The sequence below is a fragment of the Psittacula echo genome, assembly GCF_963264785.1.
Source record: "Psittacula echo genome assembly, chromosome: 4".
Lineage (NCBI taxonomy): Eukaryota > Metazoa > Chordata > Aves > Psittaciformes > Psittacidae > Psittacula > Psittacula echo.
In genome coordinates this window covers 87,565,099-87,585,463 of record NC_137738.1, presented here as the reverse complement: position 1 = coordinate 87,585,463, position 20,365 = coordinate 87,565,099, and the positions used below count along the sequence as shown (strand labels likewise).

Sequence of the window (20,365 nt, the reverse complement as noted above, 5' to 3'; positions counted from 1 at the left end):
TGAAAAAATCTTTTCTTTCCTCTTTCATATATCTTTAATAATATGGTTGGCAAATGAAAAGAAATCTAATTTAACTTTCATAGCCATTTGCAGTTACTAAGTAATTCCATCTTGTAGGTTGCTTCAATTAATATTGTTTGGCAATTCAACATAAGTGATCAGTGTTTTTATGGATAACATTAAGACCTTTGCTCTTCTGATACTAAATAAATACATATATATGTTTTCAGAGATCAAAATGAGGTATTTTTATTGCTTCTTCAAGACAGAATGCTAGATTATTTTTTTCCCCCCTCTTAGACTTGAAAGAACTTACTAGTGATCTCCTTTGGAGTTGTCTTGCTAGAAACAATTTTAAGTTAGCTCTTTTTTTTTTTTTTCTTTTTTTTTTCTTTTTGTTTTCTTTTTGGAAAGATGAGCATTAGAGTTCAGGACTGAAATAGGGACTGGCCATGAAGTGCTCTGTCGGTGGGGTGGAAAAGCTTTCATGATTTGGGTGTCTTAGGCTAGTTTGCTAGTTTGTCAGAATCTCAGACTCTGGGACCAACCAACTGCATGGCAGATGCCCTCGTGTTTAGCAGTTCCCCATTTTCATCTTACCCACTGCTTGCTTAGCTAAGCCAAACCACACCATTGTCTTTAGCCCTGTTTTAAATTTTATGCTGCTTATGTCTATTCAGTTAAAAATGTATATTGTCTGAACTTAGAATACAGAATTGAAATTGGTACTTCTTGACAAAGTAGCATTACTTAGGAGTAATGTCACTACCACTTGAACTTTGTATCTATGACTACAACTTGAACTTTGGATCTATGAGTTAAACTTTGCTGCTAAACAGCAATTAATGTCTATTTGCACAATATTATAGAACCTTTTAGGGTGGAAAGGACGTCTGGTTATCATTTGGTCTAAGCACAAAGGAGGGCCAGTTGAGGCTGGATTGTGTAAAGCCTTGCCCTGTTGAGCTTCATGCATTTCCAAAAATGGAAATCCCTCTGGATTCATGTTCTAAGTTCTATTACTTTCACTGTGATTTTTTTTTTTTCCTTTGTTTGTTGTTGTGCTGTCTCCACCCCGCAATCTCAAAAGAATTTCTCTTATTACACGTTGTGTTCATTACCGCTTGACTTATTACTGCCCACCTCCTCTAGCCTTAAAGTCTAGCTCTTATTCATACCCTTATATTAGATATTGACAGTGATCAGATTTCCCTTCACCACCACCTCAACATTGAACAAGCTCTCTTCTTACCCTCATGTGTCATGTTCTCCAGTACTCAATCACCTTGATAACTCCCCACTTGACTTGTTCCAGTATGACAATGTTTTATTGTATCATTGAGAACCAAACTAGACACAGTACTCCGGATGCCGTTTCTCATGTCAGATGAAGGAGGGTGATTACTTCTTTCAGTCTGCAGGATAAGCTTTTGTTAACTCCGACTAGGGTGGAGTTGGCCTTGTGCAACACAAGGGCACACTGCTGACTTGTGTTCAGCTTGATATCCACAAGACCCCTGGCTTCTTTCCTGCAAACCTGCTTTCTATCCAGTCTATAGCCAGCATATACCTGGGCATGGGATTCTTCTATCCCATGTGTGGGGCTCTGTATTGAAGTACAACAGTGTACTGTGTCTTGCTGGCTGGTTCTGTGTACCATTTTAAGCTATTTGGGAACAGTTATCTGTGTATATTGGATAGACAGCTCAGCTTAGGATATTTATTAACATGATGTAGCACTGAGTAAGAATGAGGCTTGATAAAATTCTTCCTTCCTTGTGAAAGAAGCATAATAAACAATACATAAATACTTACTTGTCTCTTCTTAAACTGCTCTGTGAAGAGGGATCATGGTGTAAGCTAGTCTGGCTGTCCTAACCCATTAATAAATAATATTTTTCATCAAAATATTTTGTAAAATCATTGCTAAAGGTAGTACTTGAGTATTTCATTCTAGGGAGCAGTTATGGCAGTTTTCCTTTAAAAAGAAATAAACTAAAGATATGTTGTTGACTGAAACAGTCTTTACTTTTACTTCTGTTGTCTCTTGTGGGAGAAAATATAGCTACTTAGTTAGTTGCCAGACTTTCTTTAAACTATTGCAAATACTTTCTTTTCAGAAATTAAGAAGATCGTATCACCAACAGATTCACAGATTAACCTTCAAGATGTAAATAACTTACTTGAAAAATATGTTCCTATTAAAATAGACATTTTTACCTTATTATCTCAGTTATCCAGTGATGTGATGAATTAATCAAAAAAGGGTGGATCCCATGATAACCATGCTTGAACAAACAGAATCACTTGTGTAGGAGCAATTCAAATAATTTGAAATAATGCTGCAATATTTGCACTTTAAATTAGTTCAATTTATGGCAGCTGAGGTGGGAAAAAGGTGACCCTCAGTTCTGTAGCTCTTACTTGGATAATTAATGTTATGTAACAGGTGGAGAGTGCCTTGTATTCAGGGTATGCAGGAGCTGAAAATGTGGTTGAGGCAGTGCTCGCTTGAGTTCTGTGCGCTGAATTCTGGGCATGACTACCTGCAATTTGTGCCTATAAATTCTAGCACAGGTATTTATTTCCAGTGCTGTGGCACTGAATCCTTGAAGCTTGGTGGGAGAGAGAAAACAGCACTGCCTTACAGAATTGTATATAAATACTTCTCAGTAGCCTGCAATTTAGGAGTAAAGCAGTTTTATGCTTTCTTTTAAGGTAAAAGAAAGCAATAACCAGACTATTTTGGTTCTATGAAAATCTATGACTAGATTTCCATAATGGTGATAGTCCTCTTTTTGCTTGTCAGGCTCATATGAGATACTTGGGCTGGCAGGGTAGTTATTTAAGCCTGGTGTCTCTTGTCCAGTTCTGTGAGACAGTGTTCACAAAAGTGGTTTTGGCACTGAAAAGAAGTCCTCAGATTTGAATCTAGTTTTAGATAATTTTGGCATTTAACAAATATTTTGTAAGGTTACTTTGTGCAACTCAGGATTTTCTATGGGTCAAACTGTAAATGGCTTTCAGTCTCTTCTAAAACACTCAGTGTGCTTCTGTAGGTAATTGCATGACTTGAGAGCATTCCTTTGCTCCAAAAGACGCAATGACTCAGAACAATTGAAAGGTCAGATAGCCCTGTCTAGTTTTCCAGCATTTTAAGTGTCATACCAAGAGGTTAAATACTGCTATGAAATTACTTTTTTGAAAAAGCCAGAATTCTTGGATGCTTTATGTAGGCTACTGTAGTCCTAAGGACACCAGGTGCTTTGCTTTTGTAAGCTTTAGAATAATTTAAGTGCATTATCAAGACGAAAGTGAGAATAGCTGTGAATTGGCAGTATTAAGGATGTATTTAAGTCTTTCCAGGTGCACTCAGATGTCATGTGTGGTATTATGGTAAAAACATTAAATTAAGGCTTCTATTATACCATATGGCAGGTGCAGCACTTGATTTGGTTTCTTGTAGCTTAGCTTGATGTTAAGGGGTTGCTTGTGGAAATGGTGGAGCAGCTGTGTTACTCATCAAGCAGCTTTCGAGGTTTCTGAAAGGAAGGCTTACAGATTCTGGGGATGTGCCTGTATTTCCATCCCGTTCTTCTGATGTCTGTGGCACCCTTGTTGCCATGGTGAGAGACTCAAAATTTGTTGAGAAGAATGGTGATGGTTACAGGTAAGTAGGGAAAGACTCTTCACGTAAGGTGAGACAGAACATGAAGTAAAGCCTTATATGAGCAGATCCTCAGAGAGAACAGTTAAATTCATCTTTAAAGTGACATGAAGAATTCCAGGAATGTCACAGGTGAATTTGAATGTCAGCAGAGGTGTTTGAAATAGCCCTCTTCATCCTCAAAAGCCCTTCTATTAATTGACTGTCCTTAAGCTGCCTTGTTTATTTGATGCTTGAGGAAGTGTATATTATTGGGGGTGGGGAGAGGAGCTTTAAATCACTTCAGGAATGTTACTGACCTGGTTTGCTTTCTAGGGACACTTCCTCTCCTCTTTGGGAACAAAAGAAGGAATCCTGCCAGTCACTTTCCTCTTGTAATGCAGGCTTTCAGGAGTGCTGCCTCCCCCACTCTCCTAATTGCACTATATCAATGCTCATGGGTGTTTCTGTTCTCCCTGCATTGTATTGCAGAGTATCAGGCCGTAGCTCTCCAGTCTTTTCTGTTGTTAGGATGATAAAACTCTTTGGGCTTTGGACTCTATTTCTGATTCTTCAGCAACTTCTCAGTTCTGCAGTAACTTCTCACAATGCATGGTGATTCAGTCAATATGCAAAAACATAATTAATCATTTATTGAGCTTTACAAGAGAATTAATTTGTGATAGCTTTGGAAAAATCCTAATGAATTGGACTGTTATGTAATCAAAGTAACTGTTAGTGTTGATGGATTTTGTCAGTTACCGGTTCCTTTTCTTCAAACTCTTTTGCTGTTTGACCGGATACAATATTTGGCAGTGTTGCATAGAATAATGAAGTTGAGTCATTATCCTCTGCTTTAAAAATGGTAAGACATGAACTAAGGCCCTCTCTTTGTATTGAGGTCTGTCTGGAAGCAGAGGTATGTTAGCTTCTTTCCCAGGATTTAAACCGAAGACGAAACCAATTTTCTATTTCTGAATCTTCTTAACTTGTGTATTTTTGAGCTGAGATAGCATTCACTGGTTAGAGCAATGAAAAAACCAAGGCTTTTTTACAGTGTTGTTTAGTCATCCTCTTTAACAGATGGTTCAAGCCTTAAAATTTTAATTGTAAAGCTAGTAGCACAGGCTAATAGAATTTGGGTTTTTGCCACTTAATGCCCAAATACAAGTTATTTCTGAATAAATGGGTGTCCTTCAGTTTTAGTGTTCAGCTGTTGCTAGTGAAATTTGAAGTTCTAACTAACATTGATAGGTAGATTCATCTGACAAATTCAGATTAAAAAGATAGTAATGAGTGGGAGAATTTTTGTATAGAACCTTCTGGTCCAGGAATAATAATGGGGAAATGAAATAGTCCTACAATACCTCAAAAACTTCACTACTTCATATCCTTAGTTATGTTGGTTATCTGTGCAAGACTGTGGCCTTCATAGGAAGTATCTTTCTTCTCAGTGCTAGAAAAATGAGCACCCATTCTTATCTGTATTGCTGGTCCTTCTAATTATCTGCAAAAATGGAAAGCAAAACTTTCTGAAACTGCAGACATTATGTAGCACAGACAGCTTTTAAGCGTATATGGATTTTGGAATGGGTAGTTTATCCAACTAAACCTTTTTAATAGTTTCTTTATGTGCGTTTGTGTGTGTATGTCTATATATATACACTATCTATGTAATCTTTAAGTATAGTCCTCAGTGTTAGGTTTCAAGTTACCTGTCAGTGGCATGAGTAGGAGTCTGACATCTATGTTACGTACAATGTTGCAATTTAGGCATTTGTTAAAAGAAAGACTTCCTTTGCCCCCAGGTTGACAGTAGTAAGAGAGATGTCTGTCTTTGCTGGCTTTCTGCCTGTACAAGGATGTGCAATAATTCTGCATTGACTTTTACCTGTGTGCACAGTTTTTCAAGGCTTGGTCCATTTCACATAATGAATTTTTGTACACCAGAGCTTCGCAGACAGGCAGTTACCCACTTAGTGCTGTCTCCTTAGTAGTCCTTCCTAAATGTCAGTAATGACTTATTAAGGTGCTCATTAGGAAGATACTGTTGTGTATTTAATAATTTTGACACAAAATTCAACCCCACTGAGAAGAAAAGAACAAGACAGCTTCTTGTAAGATAAATGTTGCTATAGACCACCAAGTAGGACATGATCATTAAAAATATAACTTTTATTCCAGCTGGGAGACTTTAATGCAGAGAATTATGAGCCATATGCATCTTATATATGTAATCACTGCTGGTTTAATTAGATGTGTTTATTTCAGCATCATAACTGGTGATGATGAGGATGAAGCAATATACAGTACTGAAGATTGTGAGTTTGCAGCCAAGAAAAGGAAAAAAGATCATTGTACGAATAACACACAATGTAAGGCTGGTTTTTCATTTATTTTAGGAGACTTCTGTAGGTTCAGCAAAATTGTATAATAGCCATTAATTTATATTCATCTATAGAGTAGCCTTCTATGTGTACTTCTGTATTGGGAACAAGTTCTGGTGTCACAAGTGATACATTTTATTTGAACTATGTCATTGATCATCTATGGTGTGGTTTGGGTGGGTTTGTGGTTTTTTTTTTTTCCCAAAGAGCCAAAGGTAATTGATTTAAGAGTAGTCATTCTTGAATGGTAAATGTCTTCTGATACTAACCACTATTTTGTGGACTAGTTTTAGATTAAATTATTCTGGATGCTTTTGGGAGCTTCTTACAAAATCAGCTTTCTGATTAGTGATACAACTTCAGAATCAGTTAATACATAAATGCATTTTGTAGTAACACCTGCAGCTCTTGGTAAAGACTTCATCCGTATTTAACGTCTGGAAGAAAAATTATCTCCATTATTTATATATTCCCAAAATTGTAACAGAGATGGTCTTACAGAAAGCTGCAAGCTTCCCCAGGCTTTTCTAAGCTTAAAGTGTTTTGAAAGATTCAAGTGACTTATATTTTAGAGCATGCTTTCATTTGATGCCATGCTAGACTTCTGCAAGGTGAAGGTCTGCCTAGATTAGTCTTGTATAATTGACTTCCCTGCAATATTCTGCAACTCGTTCAACCAAGTGAGTACAGAGCAGGCACCTTTAAAGAAGAAAAGAGATTAGAGGGTTGGAGTGGTCAGGAGCAAAAAGGTTGTCTATTTCTGTACTTTAGTGGTTTAAGTGCTAAGGAGCCTGTTGGGTTAAAAAAGATCAGGCATTTTGTAGAAGAAATTGACTGTTGTTGGTACACAGTTGACAGAAGTTGTGCTACATCTGCCAATTCTGTGCCAATTCTGATTTATAAAATTACTTAATTCTTCCTTTATTTTTTGAAGTACATAACTTTTGAAAATTTCTAATCATCCTCTTCAGCTTTTATAAACTTCCTGCATTAAAACTGTTCTACCATCACTCATATCTTATGAAGCATTTTATTGAGCATGGTCTGTTTTGTTCACCTTTCTAAAGTAGAAGCCTAAAAATGCTTATATTTTTATTTTAGGTTTTTATCGTGAAAAGTGGATCTATGTTCATAAAGAAAGCACCAAGGAGGTAAGTCCTGCATGCAGTGGGTCAATTCCTACGGTCTTTGTGCTTCTTAATCAACAAAATTGGGATGGTTACAAGTAATCATTAAATCTTTTCCAAGTATTTGTATAAATCCAGAAGCTTAGAGTAAAAAGTTAAAAGTTAAGTAGCAGAATGAAGAGTAGCAAGGAATGAGCATACTTGAACCAAAAAATTCAGAGCAACAATTTAAGCTAATCTGAAACTAATTTAGAGGTACTGTAATTTTCCGTACAGGTTATAATCTTTCTTGATTTTGAAATGGCTGTTTCACAATGAGGAAAGTTGTTTGTCAAACTGGATACTGAATTTTAGGGCAAAATGACAAAAGTAGGAAGGTCTTGATAAGAAACATGTGAAGCGTGCCATGGGAGAGCACTGAAAATAAAGAAAATCAAAACAAGCTCGGGTATATAGCTGAAATGAAATAGGAGATGCTCTTTGAGTCATTTTGTCATAATGCGCCATTGAGAAAGGTAGAGCTGAAGTTTCATAGAAATCTGCTTCCAGCTGTTCAAGGAAATGTACCTTATGTTAATGTGTTTAAGCATAACAGTTCAGCCAGAGAACAGCCACAAATATTTAAATTTGAACATTACTTTTGTTTTCTGTAAGTGCTAATTCCTGCTATTAGCCAGCCAAGTTGTGCATGTTGTAAGTATGCAGCATGCTTGGGTCTTGGGTGTATTAACTTGGATGAGCAAGCAGTGCAATCATGAATTTGGTCATTAACCAATAGACAGCAATTACTACCACTCTGCAGTGAATAGTTAATTGTCTCCTGTTGCTGGATTTCATTGGGTTAAGTTGTACTGCTGTCTTTTCATCACATAATTTACTGAGGAAGTCTGTGTAGGAATAAAGTTCAGATAATTATTTATCCCTCTCCTCCCTTGTGCTGAGGAGCCATACTAGCACACTGCTCTGCAAGTATCTGTATCACCAATTATAGGGTTTTTCTTCTAGTCTTTTTGTGTTCACTCCAAGTCACCCATGTGGCTTCGTAGCTCTAACTGTACTTGGCTTATGTGACCCCATGTCATTTCAGGCTGCTGCTACCACCTTAAGTAGTTCCACAACTCAAGCCTCTGAAACTTCCATTTTCACCTTAAGACACCTGTGCGGAAGTATCAAAAGAAAATGCAATTGCTCTTAGTACCTAAGGAAAATTGTGCCTAAAGTTTTAGCGCACAAAATAAATTCTAGATGTTGAGACCATTTGTTTTTCCAGCCCCAGGAGCAAGTAGCTGTGTTTCTACCCTCAAATATGAGCATAAACTCAGACAGTTAATGCTTACAGTTGTAAACTCAGGCTGTTGTACAAACAGCTCTCCCTTGTGCCAAGGCAAATAGAGAATGTGATTGTCATGAAGAGAGCGCCAGTGTGTGCCCATGCAATAGTAGAGTAGATTCCCAGGGCACTCAAATAGCAGTGATTAGAGATTGCATGATTAGTATGAATTTAAAGGCCTTGCTGTCAAGTCATATTGCCTACGCACCTGTTAGTTCCAAATAGTGTATCTGGTTTCATTTGTTCTACAAGAAAATAAATAAATCTTTAGTCTAGATCCATTATATTTCCAGGGAGCATAGTATACATAAGCATCCGTTGCATAGCAGAGTAATTAATAGAATATTTTCCTCAATTTTGTCTTTGTTTCTCTCCATTTAAAGTGTGTTTATTCTTCCTCTCAGAGACATGGCTATTGCACTTTGGGAGAAGCTTTTAACCGCTTAGACTTTTCAAGTGCAATTCAGGACATCAGAAGGTTCAATTACGTGGTCAAAGTAAGCTCTTTATTTTATATGCCTGTTTTAAAAATGCTTTTGCTGATGTGCCTATGTGTACAAAAGAAATAATTTTGCCCTGTACAGCAGATTATTTGTGACTGTAATACCATGTTCACATGTAATTTATACTGATGACACAACTTCAAACTGAGCAATTTTTCTTTGGAGGAAATTCATTATATTGTTCTGTGAAAGCCTATAGCCTGCGGAGGATGGTGATGGACATTGTGATGTGTATTTACAGGGAAACACTGGTGGTAGTTTCACTTGTTGTTCATCAGTCTGGGTGGTGAACTCTCTTTAAAGGCAAAATAATTCCTATATAACCCAAAATAGTAAAGCATAATTCACCTTAAATATACTTTACTACATTTTAAATGTGTTTAAAATAGCAATTTCCAGAAGAATCTTTGATTTGTAAGTATTCTGCAATTTGTTTCTTCTGAAGCTTCTTAGCAGTCCTGTGATTCATGGCACACTTAAGCTAGGATGAGATACAGATGCTGTTGCCTTTCTTGATATCCCTTAAAGTTGAACCTCCAGCCTTAATTTCCTCAATGTCTAACCAGTTACTCCTTGGAAATACCTGTTGTTGGAGATACTGATCTTTTTCTAGCCCAAGTTTTTTGTCTTCTAACTTGAAGTAGTAAAGTGCTTTTTCCAACTCTTGGAGAAGCTCAAAATGTGAGAAGTATCAGGACTACAATTCAGTTCAGTGGTAAGGCTGTTCACAAATTATGTAGTGATTGGAATGCATCCATCTTGAAGAGACACAAATTAAATAAACACAACCTTGCCGCTATGTTGTAGAGTATTTGGAGAGAAAACACTTTCTACCCATCCTTGTAAAGCTGGGACAATGTTTCATACTTCCAGAAAAACAAGAGATGTGGGACTGTAGGAAACAAAGCAAAAAGGATTTATTTCCAGGCCAGTGGTTAGGGTGCTTGCTTGTTTTATTCCCTTTGCAGTTTTGTTTTTTTTTTTTATATATGTAGCATTGTGGTTTAGAACATTGCTTTGTTTAATGCTGTTTTGAGAGCAGAAACAAGAACCTTGATCTTTCCCAAGGCTTTTCAGCCTCAAACAGGAGTAATTAAAAAAGGCACCTAAAGAAAGTGATTTGTATTATAACTTCAGTGCCAAGTGAAGATGCCAACCTTATGAAGTTTAACCTTATGAAGTTTAACTGTGCCAAGTGCAAGGTCCTACACCTGGGTCAGAGATTCAGAGAAGAGATTCAGAGCAGCCCTGCAGAGAAGGACTTGGGGGTGTTGGTTGATGAGAAAATGAACATGAGCCGGCAGTGTGCGCTCGCAGCCCAGAAAGCCAACCATATCCTGGGTTGCGTCAAAAGGAGCGTGACCAGCAGGTCAAAGGAGGTGATCCTGCCCCTCTACTCTGCTCTCCTGAGACCTCACTTGGAGTATTGTGTGCAGTTCTGGTGTCCTCAACATAAAAAGGACATGGAACTGTTGGAACCAGTCCAGAGGAGGGCCACGAGGATGATCAGGGGACTGGAGCACCTCCTGTATGAAGAAAGGCTGAGAAAGTTGGGGCTGTTCAGCCTGGAGAAGAGAAGGCTGTGTGGAAACCTCATAGCAGCCTTCCAGTTTCTGAATGGGGCCTACAAGGTTGCTGGGGAGGGACTATTCATCAGGGACTGTAGTGATAGGACAAGGGGTAACAGGCTGAAACTCAAACAGGAGAAGTTTAGATTGGATCTAAGGAAGAAATTCTTTACTGAGAGGGTGCTGAGGCACTGGAATGGGTTGGCCAGGGAGGTTATGAATGCTCCATCCCTGGCGGCATTCAAGGCCAGGTTGGATGAGGCCTTGGGTGACATGGTTTAGTGTGAGGTGTCCCTGCCCATGGCAGGGGGGTTGGAACTAGGTGATCTTAAGTTCCTTTCCAACCCTAACTGTTCTATGATTCTATGAAGTGCCAACTGTAGTGCCTCACTTGAGTGGTGAATATGTAGAATGAATCCAGAACTAGAATTTTATGTGGTTTTCAGATGCTGCAGTGCTTGAGCTGGGTTGCTCAAATGTTTTGATTGGAACAAAGTGCAAAGTCTAACATTGACCAGCACATTGACTGGTTTCTCTTCTGTTCATTAGCCAGGCTTCAGATTGTTGAGAAAGGTGCAATACTTTAAAATTCAGAAATTTGGCTTTGTGATCCAGACCAGTCCTACAGTCGTGGCAGATCTGAAGAAATGAGGATGGATTTAAAATAGCAGGCATGCTTCCAAAATCCATTTGACATTTTAGAATTTATTTGCAAATTCTTAAATTTTTGGGGTTTTATGGTTACAAAAACTTAATTATGTCTTTGCCTTGATTTCTCTGAGGTGATGCAGGCCATCTGACAACAGATGTACAGAAGCGGTACATTTAAGACCTTAAAAGTTACTGAGCTGCTAAGAAATAGGATCAACATGAATGACAGCTGCTGCTCATACTGTAGCCATAGAACTTGTTGACTTGAGAAACTTTCGTGGTGTTGTATCTAACAAGTTGCAACATCTGTAATCCAGTCCAATCTGTAGATGTCAGTAATATGTGAAGTTGCAACAGATTTATAAAATGGATACTTAGTCTGCTCTATCAGGTTTTAAGCCAGTCTGCAACTGAGAAGTGGGTTATCCCATGCCCGTCTGCTCTACACAAGTTCTCATTACTTCACTGAAGTTTTCAGCGGTGGTGATGTTTTCTGTAGATCTCATTTAATGCACTGCAGCAGTTACTATTGCTTTTCCTCTGAGAGTTATTCTTAGTTATACATGAACACGATGATTACTTCTATGTGCATTCTGCTTGTTTCAGTTAAGATAGCAGGATATAAATCAAGAAGGCTTCTTTTAAATATCAAGCTGTACTGGATAGCATTTGTTTGATCCCAGACCACAGAGATGATCCATTTTGATTCTCTAACTATTATTAAATCATTACTAAAAGTTAAACAGACGTCTGTCCAGTACCCTTTTAGGGTGCGATGTGGGGGAAGGAGGTGGGATCAGCTGTTTTCCTATACTTGTTTGTGCTGCAGTACAGAATCATAGAATGGTTAGGGTTGGAAAGGAGATCATCTAGTTCCAACCACCCTGCTGTGGGCAGGGATGCCTCACACTAGATAGAGTGATCATTTCTTATGCCTGATACGTTAAGTTTCATATGGATGGTCTTTTTAAAAGATGTTGCCATTTGAATAAACAGTTGATCCAATCAAAGTTAAACTCTCTAGTAGACAACATAAGCCGTGGCTATGTACGGTAAGACTGAACTCATGTCGTATGCTTGTACTGTGCACTTGCTAAAATTGTCTTAATCCTACCATATTAACCTTCACTGAAAAGGTACTCTTCATTAAAATGAGCCAGGTGGAATTTGTTTCTTTGATTTGAACTTTAGTCTGAGTCACATAACTGAATTTTTTTAAATTAATCAAGAGAAATGTACGTACTTGCTTGAACTGGCAAACTGCCAGAGACCTCTGTGTGTGCTCCAAATTATTAATCAAACTAAAAGGCTTTGAAAATGCCAAGATAAAGGTCCTGATAGCTAGTCTCAAAAACTTTATAAATGGATTGCTTGTATTTAAACACATCAGGAGAATTATTCCCTCATTTCATAGCACATAACGCTTTGTCAGGGATCACACAGAGAAGCCAGAAGGAGCGTTATTAAATCAGGGAGAGAACAGGTGTATTCTCTCTTCTTCCAAAGGAAAATTAATGTTGAGTGTACTGTCAAAGCAATGTTTTAGAAATGAAGATACAAAATAATTTTTGGCAGGCTTTGTCCTTGTCTACCTCTGTGCCAGTAGTTGATGCTACACAACACAGATCTGCAGGTTAGTGTTTTGAGCACTCTGTAGGGGATGCTATTTTCTGCTCTCAGCTTTCATTTTCTGATGTATTAAGAACACTTGTTCTGAACTCTGTGTTATGAATAGCAATTGTAAAGCTTAGTGCCACACTTCTAAATAGTCCTTATCAGCTGAAAAACTGAATCTAAAATGTAGAAAGCAAAGATGTCTGAATGGAGCAAGGGCTGCCTCTAGTAGACATAGCTTGAAAGTTGTGGCTGCCCCATCCCTGGCAGTGTTCAAGGCCAGCTTGGATTGGGCTTTGAGCAACCTGGCCTAGTGGAAGGTGTCCCTGCCCATGGCAGAGGAGTTGGAACTAGATAATGTTTCCAACCCAAACCAGCCTATAAGTCCTATGATTCATGTGCAGCAAGAACTTAAGCTATTCTGGTTACTTGCCCCTAGACCATTCCCACTGCTCTCACTGTTCTTCTGGTCACAGTGGTTTCAGAAAGAAATGTGTGGACAAATAGGAGATCCTTATTATATAATTAAGGGAAGGTTACAAATTCAGTACGTATACTGCTCGTTATTAGATTACTGTGGTTTCTTCTACCAGCGACCTGAATGTGAGAGTAATACAGATTTTTTTTTTTTTTTTCCCCAGTTTAGGTAAAATACAGTTTTACCTCTCCATTAGCAAAACATAGTGCACTAAGTCCATCACACCTCAGTTTGGCCAGTGTGATAGTTTTACTCTGAAGTTGAAGTCTGGTAGTTGGTATCTGTTCAGAGTGATGCTCCTCGTGACCCAATCTGTCAGGGGGTTGTCATGGTTTAAGCCCACCCAGCAACCCAGAACCATGCAGCCGCTCTCTCACTCCCTTCCTTCCTCCCCCTGCTCCCGGAGGGATGGGGAGGAGAATCGAAAGAGCGTAACTCTCACAGGTTGAGATAAGAACAGTCCAATAACTAAGGTATAACACAAATCACTGCTGCTGCCACCAATAATAATAATGATAAGGGAAATAACAAGGGAAGAGAATGCAAGCGCTCACCACCCGCTGACTGATACCCAGCCTGACCCGGGCAGTGATCTAGCCCTTCCAGGTAACTGCCCCCAGTTTACATCCTGGGCATGATGTGCTGTGGTATAGAATACCTCTTTGGCTAGTTTGGGTCAGATGTCCTGTCTCTGCTTCCTCCTGGCTTCCCCTCCTCCCTGGCAGAGCATGAGACTCAGAAAGTCCTTGGTCAGAGTAAATATTACTGAGCAACAACTAAAAACGTCAGTGTTACCAGTGTTGTTCCCAGCCTGAATGTCAAAACCACAGCACTGCACCAGCTACTAAGAAGGAGAAAAATGACTGCTACTGCTTAACCCAGGACAGGGGTTCAGGATCCAGCCACATCAAAGAACACATTTTTATTGTGAGCCTCCAGAAAGAAATCCCTCCATTGTTTCATTACAGCTTATAAGGACCATACGTGTGGCGCTGCATCACAGACATAAACAGTAGTATTTGTATTTGAACATTTTGAAAATGTATATCTCTTCATGAGTTCTAAATGGGCTGCCAGTGGGAATGCCTAAAACTTTCCATGTTTTTCTTACTTTGTTTTCTGAACTCTGTAGTCATGTTTTCACAAAATAGGGTTGCAGTGCTCCAAGCTGTTGTAGGTGAATGTACATACTGAAAGTGTGTTTTGAAGACCTCCTTTACTTCTGTCATTCTTCTGACTTAATTCTTTGTCCTAGCTTTTGCAGTTAATTGCAAAATCCCAGTTAACTTCGCTGAGTGGTGCAGCACAGAAGAACTACTTTAACATTTTGGACAAAATTGTGCGGAAGGGTAAGACCTAAAGTTTTGTTATCTGGTTATTCAGATTTAATCACTGTGACTAAGCTATCAGTTCTTTTTTTTTTTTTTTTTTTTCCCCTCTTTATTACTATTTTCACATTGTAAGACAAAGAAATAGCAATATTTATGTAGTGAAAGGTTTCAGTCTCCCATCCCTCAGTTGCATTAAGTTGTTCTTTCCTGATTATTAAATCATGTCTGTTAAAACAGATTGTTGCTGTTAAATGACAGTTAGATTCTCTTCAGAAACTATTAGTTGCAATTAAATTATACTCTTTATTAAATGTGAAAGTTTTTAAATTAGATAACATGGGTTTTTTTCAGTTTGCATGATGCACTGAGATTTAAAGTACATAACTGCTTTTCTTTATTGGTTGTTTAAAAAAACTCAGCTATTGCGTAATATTGAAAAATTTCTGATAACCACACTAAATGGAGATGTAATAACTATCGACTTTGAACAGATGAAATCAGGTTTGTAAGTACTTGTTTAGCATTAAGTTTATTAAATGTGTAACATGAAATGTTAATTATTGGAACAGCACTAATGAATGTCATGGTTGGAGTTAGGGCAGCTGTTTGTACAACAGCTGAGTTGTAATGATTTCCTCTTAAAAAAAAAAAGTGTTGATTAAACTTAAGCTAACTATATTAGCTGGGTTAACTCAGTTAACCAAAATTGTATTGTTTTGTTTCATTTTCCAGTCATGGAAGACCAATATAATCCACGATTAATCAAAGATCTTCTACAGGATCTGAGTTCTACTCTCTGTATACTGATTAGAGGAGTAGGAAAATCCGTGTTGATAGGGAACATCAATATTTGGATTTGCCGATTAGAAACTATCCTTCTGTGGCAACAACAACTAAAAAACCTTCAGATGAACAAGGTATGTTATTAAATCCTGCCAAAAAAGTAATTGGAGGGGGGGAATTATATTGAACAGTGTTCACTCACAAATCATAAATCAAAGTTTCACTTGTTTTATTTGGTTTTACAGAAGTAATATGGACTTATTGAAGTGTAATCAACTTCATTTTTTAATGTTTTAATAGCTCTCTTCTAATGAGAGCTGCTGCTATAGTGCTGGTTTGTGGTATAGATGTCATTGGTTTTTTTCACCCAAATGAATTTCAAAATGATTGTCTATGGTTTACTACTTCTTAGTAGAGAAAATATAGAGAAAAAATACAGATTTTTAATTCCAAAGGAAATGTTGTACAACTAAAAAAAAAAAAAAAAGTAATAGATTCATAGAATAGTTAGGTTTGGAAAGGACCTGAAGATCATTTAGTTCCAACCTCCCTGCCATGGGCAGGGACACCTCACACTAAACCATGTCAGCCAAGGCCTCATCCAACCTGGCCTTGAACACCGCCAGGGATGGAGCATTCACAACCTTCCTGGCCAACCCATTCCAGTGCCTCACCACCCTCACAGTAAAGAACTTCCTCCTTTTATCCAATCTAAATTTCACCTGTTTAAGTTTGAACCCGTTACCCCTTGTCCTGTTACTCCAGTCCCTAATGAAGAGTCCCTACCCAGCATCCTTGTAGGCCCCCTTCAGATACTGGAAGGCTGCTATGAGGTCTCCACACAGCCTTCTCTTCTCCAGGCTGAACAGCCCCAACTTTCTCAGCCTGTCTTCATACTGGAGGTGCTCCACTCCCCTGATCATCCTCGTGGCCCTCCTCTGGACTTGTTCCAACACTTCCATGTCCTTTTTATGTTGAGAACACCAGAGCTGCACACAATACTCCAAGTGAGGTCTCACGAGAGCAGAGTAGAGGGGCAGGATCACCTCCTTCAACCTGCTGGTCATGCTCCTTTTGATGCAACCCAGGATACGGTTGGCTTTCTGGGCTATAAGCACACACTGCAGCTGGCTCATGTTCATTTTCTCATTGACCAACACCCCAAGTCCTTCTCTGCAGGGCTGCTCTGAATCTCTTCTCTGCCCAGCCTGTAGCTGTGCCTGGGACTGCTCCGACCCAGGTGTAGGACCTTGCACTTGGCATGGTTAAACTTCAGTGTTACAGGGGAATGAAAAAATCAGAAATAAAATATTCAAGGGGAAATTTAACAGCTTTATTCATTAGCACAATTGCTTTTTGTAAAAATGGAATAATGACTTCAGCATCTGGAGTCTGATCATGTGCTGTTCAATGCATGTGGTATGTGCTGTTCCAGCTTTTTTTATTGGAAACTTCTGATAATAAGCAGGCATTCTTTTTAATCTGTCTGGGTTGCTCCTGGAGGAAGAAATGGTGCATGATACTGCTCACAGTAAAGTCATAAACCTGTTTGGTCCGTTTTCTTTCAGCTATGAAATTTTGAAATTGCCCTTGTGCATTCCAGGTATCTGAATAAGACAACTGATTTTGGAATAGAAAGGAGAAATAGGGAACCCAATCTCAGCAGTTTTCATATGCCAAGCAATGACTGCATAGACAGTTTTGAGACACTGCAGTTGCTGTGTTTGTTTCTTTTCAGCATGACACTTCCATCTGAGCTTTTTTACATTGGTTGAAATAACCAATGAGAAATCTTGCATCTGTAATACTCACATATTCCTGAACAGAACGACAGTCCCAGAGATGTGTATAACAGATAAGTGACACAATGGAAAGTCTAGTCTATAAGTGAGATGAATAGTTGTGAAATAAACTGATGGAAGTGAGAGCCTGCTGGAGTATGGTTGCTGAGCTGCCAGTGCCTAATGATGGGGCAGCTCTGCTGGGTGGGGCTGGCAGCTGCCCACACTGCCTCCTGCCCTGCTGGGCTTTGTGCCCCCTGGCAGTGTAGGCTCCAGATTCAGTCATGCAGGAGTTGTGCTGTAGGTTACACCCTTAAAGAGAAAGTTCAGCAGAGTTTCACTCCCAATGAAAACAGTTTCTCAGATCTCTGATCTATCACCCCCCACCCCCACCTCAGAATTCTGCATTTATGTATGTGGGCAGCTATCTCCAGACTTCTCTGCATGTGACTTTCATAATGTTTTCATTCTGTATTTCTGTTCTTCAGCCCTATATAGAATCCTAGAATGGTTTGGGGTGGAAAGGACCTTAAAGATCATCTAGTTCCACACCCCCCACCCCCACCCCACCCCCTGCCATGAGCAGGAACTTCTTCCAGTAGACCAGGTTGCTTTGTACTAAATTCTCTAGTCTTAAGGCAAACTGGCATTTGCTCTGTTTCATAATAAAAATTGAGAAACTGTAGTTAGCCTACAAATTATAAATGATTGGTGCATACCTTTATAGTTAGGGTTTTAGCATACTTCTCAAGAGTCAAATTGAATATATCATAGTTTTCAAGACCTTATACTCTTGAATTATTTTGAGAAATGTTTTAAAATTATTTGAAACGTAATAATTTATTATATGTCTATTTTAACAGTAGAAAAGCTATAAGATATAAGATACTGCAGCCTGTAGCTCCTTCTGTACCTTGAATCATACAAGTTTTCAGCAACAGCAGTTAGAGAATAATGGTAGCCAAGTGATAAAGTATCAGAGAATTAACCATAGATATCACTCAGTGGTTTTGTGCTAACTGAAGTAAGACCTGAGATACCTCTACAGGGAGGATCTTATTTATACCTTACACTGAAGTTTTTGTAATGAAAAGTCTTCTTACTTCCAGCAAGTCAACAATGGTCTTACGCTTATTGATCTCCCTCTTCATACACTGAGAAACATCTTACACAGGCTCTCTGATGGCTGGGACATTATTACTCTGGGTCAAGTGACCCCAACTTTATACATGCTCAGTGAAGACAGACACTTATGGAAAAAACTCTGCCAGTACCACTTTGCAGAAAAGCAGGTAATAAACTCTATCAAAATGCATGAATGTGGCCCTTACCTTTGCAATATAGTATACTATGAAGTGTGAACTTGCACTTTTTTGAGATAAAAATGTAACGGTGTGCAGTAATGGTGAAAATGTTCTGGTTTGGGGGCTTGTTTCTTACTGAAAATGATATTCAGCATGTCTGTGAGGTGAGGATAACTTTTGGGCTCTTTCTTTACATTATTTAAAAGATTGTCTACTGTAAGATGTTTTGTTTTAAACCACACAGTCCCCAACAGGTGCAGTAGAGGATTATCTCTAAGGTGTTTCTTCTTTTAGTACCTAAAGTAGAACTTGTTTTACTAACCAAGGTAGGCAGACAGACTAGCTCAAACTTTTAGACTACACAACAGTCTGGTCAAGCCAACATTGTATTTTTGCATAAAAGAATAGAACAGACACTTGAGATTTTGAAATTAAGGGCAAAAGGGAAAATGGTACTTTTCTGACACTTCTTCAAAAAAAAAAAAAAGCATTGAAGTAATCTAGGAATGCCTCCAAAACCATTTTCTGATGGTAATATATGCTGGGGCAAAATCAGACCACAACATAGTTTAGAGACAACTGCAGTTGTTGTGTTTGTTCTTTCCAGCGTAACATTTCTATCTGAGCTGTTTTACGTTGGTTGAGGTAACTGATGAGTTAATCATCAGTTCTTCCTCATCAGAGCTGGAGGAAGAACTTCAAAAACCAAGGACATTCCAGACAGGAGGAAGTGAAGATATACATTCTTAAATCTGACAGGTTAAAATGGTACCGTTTGTTCAGTGGCCACCAGCTTAAGTATTACTGTAACAGGAAAGATGGAAGTGAGTATCAATTAACCTAATGTGCAGTTGACCCAAATAAGAATTTGGTTAGATGACAGGCTTTGGAATGAACTTCATGGAGAATATAGACAGACAAAGGCAAACTGAAAATCTTTCCTTCAGAAGCAGCTCAGAAGAATGCAAGGTGAAGTTATAAGAAGTTTAAGTTTAATGTAGCACTTGAGTAGATTTTGAGGCTAGATGAGGTAAGCTTTTTGAACAGTGACAAAACTGGTGGAGAGGTAGCTGGTATACTCTGGTAATGCTGGGGAAAAGATAATTTAAGCATTTCAGTAGAAGCAGCTAACCTTGTGCCTTATAAAGGGCACTTGTACGTGGTGTTTTCAATGTATTTGTAAATATCCATATTCCATTTCTCATTAGGTTATTAATGATGGGCATCTAATGATTTAATTTATTTTCCAATATAAAATTCTGCTTTTTCTGTGTAAAAGTGTCCTACCTTAATAAGCTACAGAATCATGGTAGGTTGTTCTTCCTGTCCTCTGCAGTATATTGTTGAACTATTGTAACAACCACAAAACCATACTTAATAGCTGAAGAGCACTTTTTCTGGGGGAAAAAAAAGAGGACTCTACAGAAGGAAGCTATTATGAAACAAAGTGTATCTGAAGTCAGAAGGGCAATGCTATTATGCCCATCTAGGAGTTGTCTTCTGAAAAAAGAAAGCCTTTAATGTATGAGTATTAATCCACTGCAAGTGGAACAGAAGCCTTTACAAATACATACTTAGTAAACCTTGGTTGTGTATTAAGCTGGGAGGAAATAGCTCAATTATGCATCTTTACATGTAGATTATGTCCTCGAAGTACATGTATCACTGTTATCTTCCTAGAAAGATCATAAATAAATATGAAAAATAATCATTTATTTAATATGAAAGAAAAAGCGTTATTTAAATCCCTGGTTACTGTCTTGACAGAAACCCACTGTTTGTAATGCACAGTCATTTTTTTAAATCTCACTCCTGACTTTTTTTTTTAATATAAAATTAATTACTTACCAGCTCTAAATATT

The 20,365-nt window shown here is 38.3% G+C and overlaps 1 protein-coding gene across 6 annotated transcripts in view; it reads left to right on the top strand.

Moving 5' to 3' along the window:
• Positions 1–20,365, top strand: part of FBXO25 (F-box protein 25) — a 32,040-nt gene that overhangs the window by 3,735 nt on the left and 7,940 nt on the right. For 3 of the 6 annotated variants that reach the window (XM_080614620.1, XM_080614618.1, XM_080614621.1), the window contains exons 3-8: positions 5,918–6,021; positions 7,135–7,184; positions 8,895–8,987; positions 14,560–14,653; positions 15,368–15,552; positions 18,309–18,491. In XM_080614620.1, coding sequence (XP_080470746.1) covers positions 5,918–6,021; positions 7,135–7,184; positions 8,895–8,987; positions 14,560–14,653; positions 15,368–15,552; positions 18,309–18,491 — 709 coding nt within the window. Of the gene's footprint in view, positions 1–5,917; positions 6,022–7,134; positions 7,185–8,873; positions 8,988–14,559; positions 14,654–15,367; positions 15,553–18,308; positions 18,492–20,365 lie in introns of all 6 variants that reach the window. The other 3 variants (XM_080614619.1, XM_080614616.1, XM_080614617.1) reach the window with 1 other exon arrangement.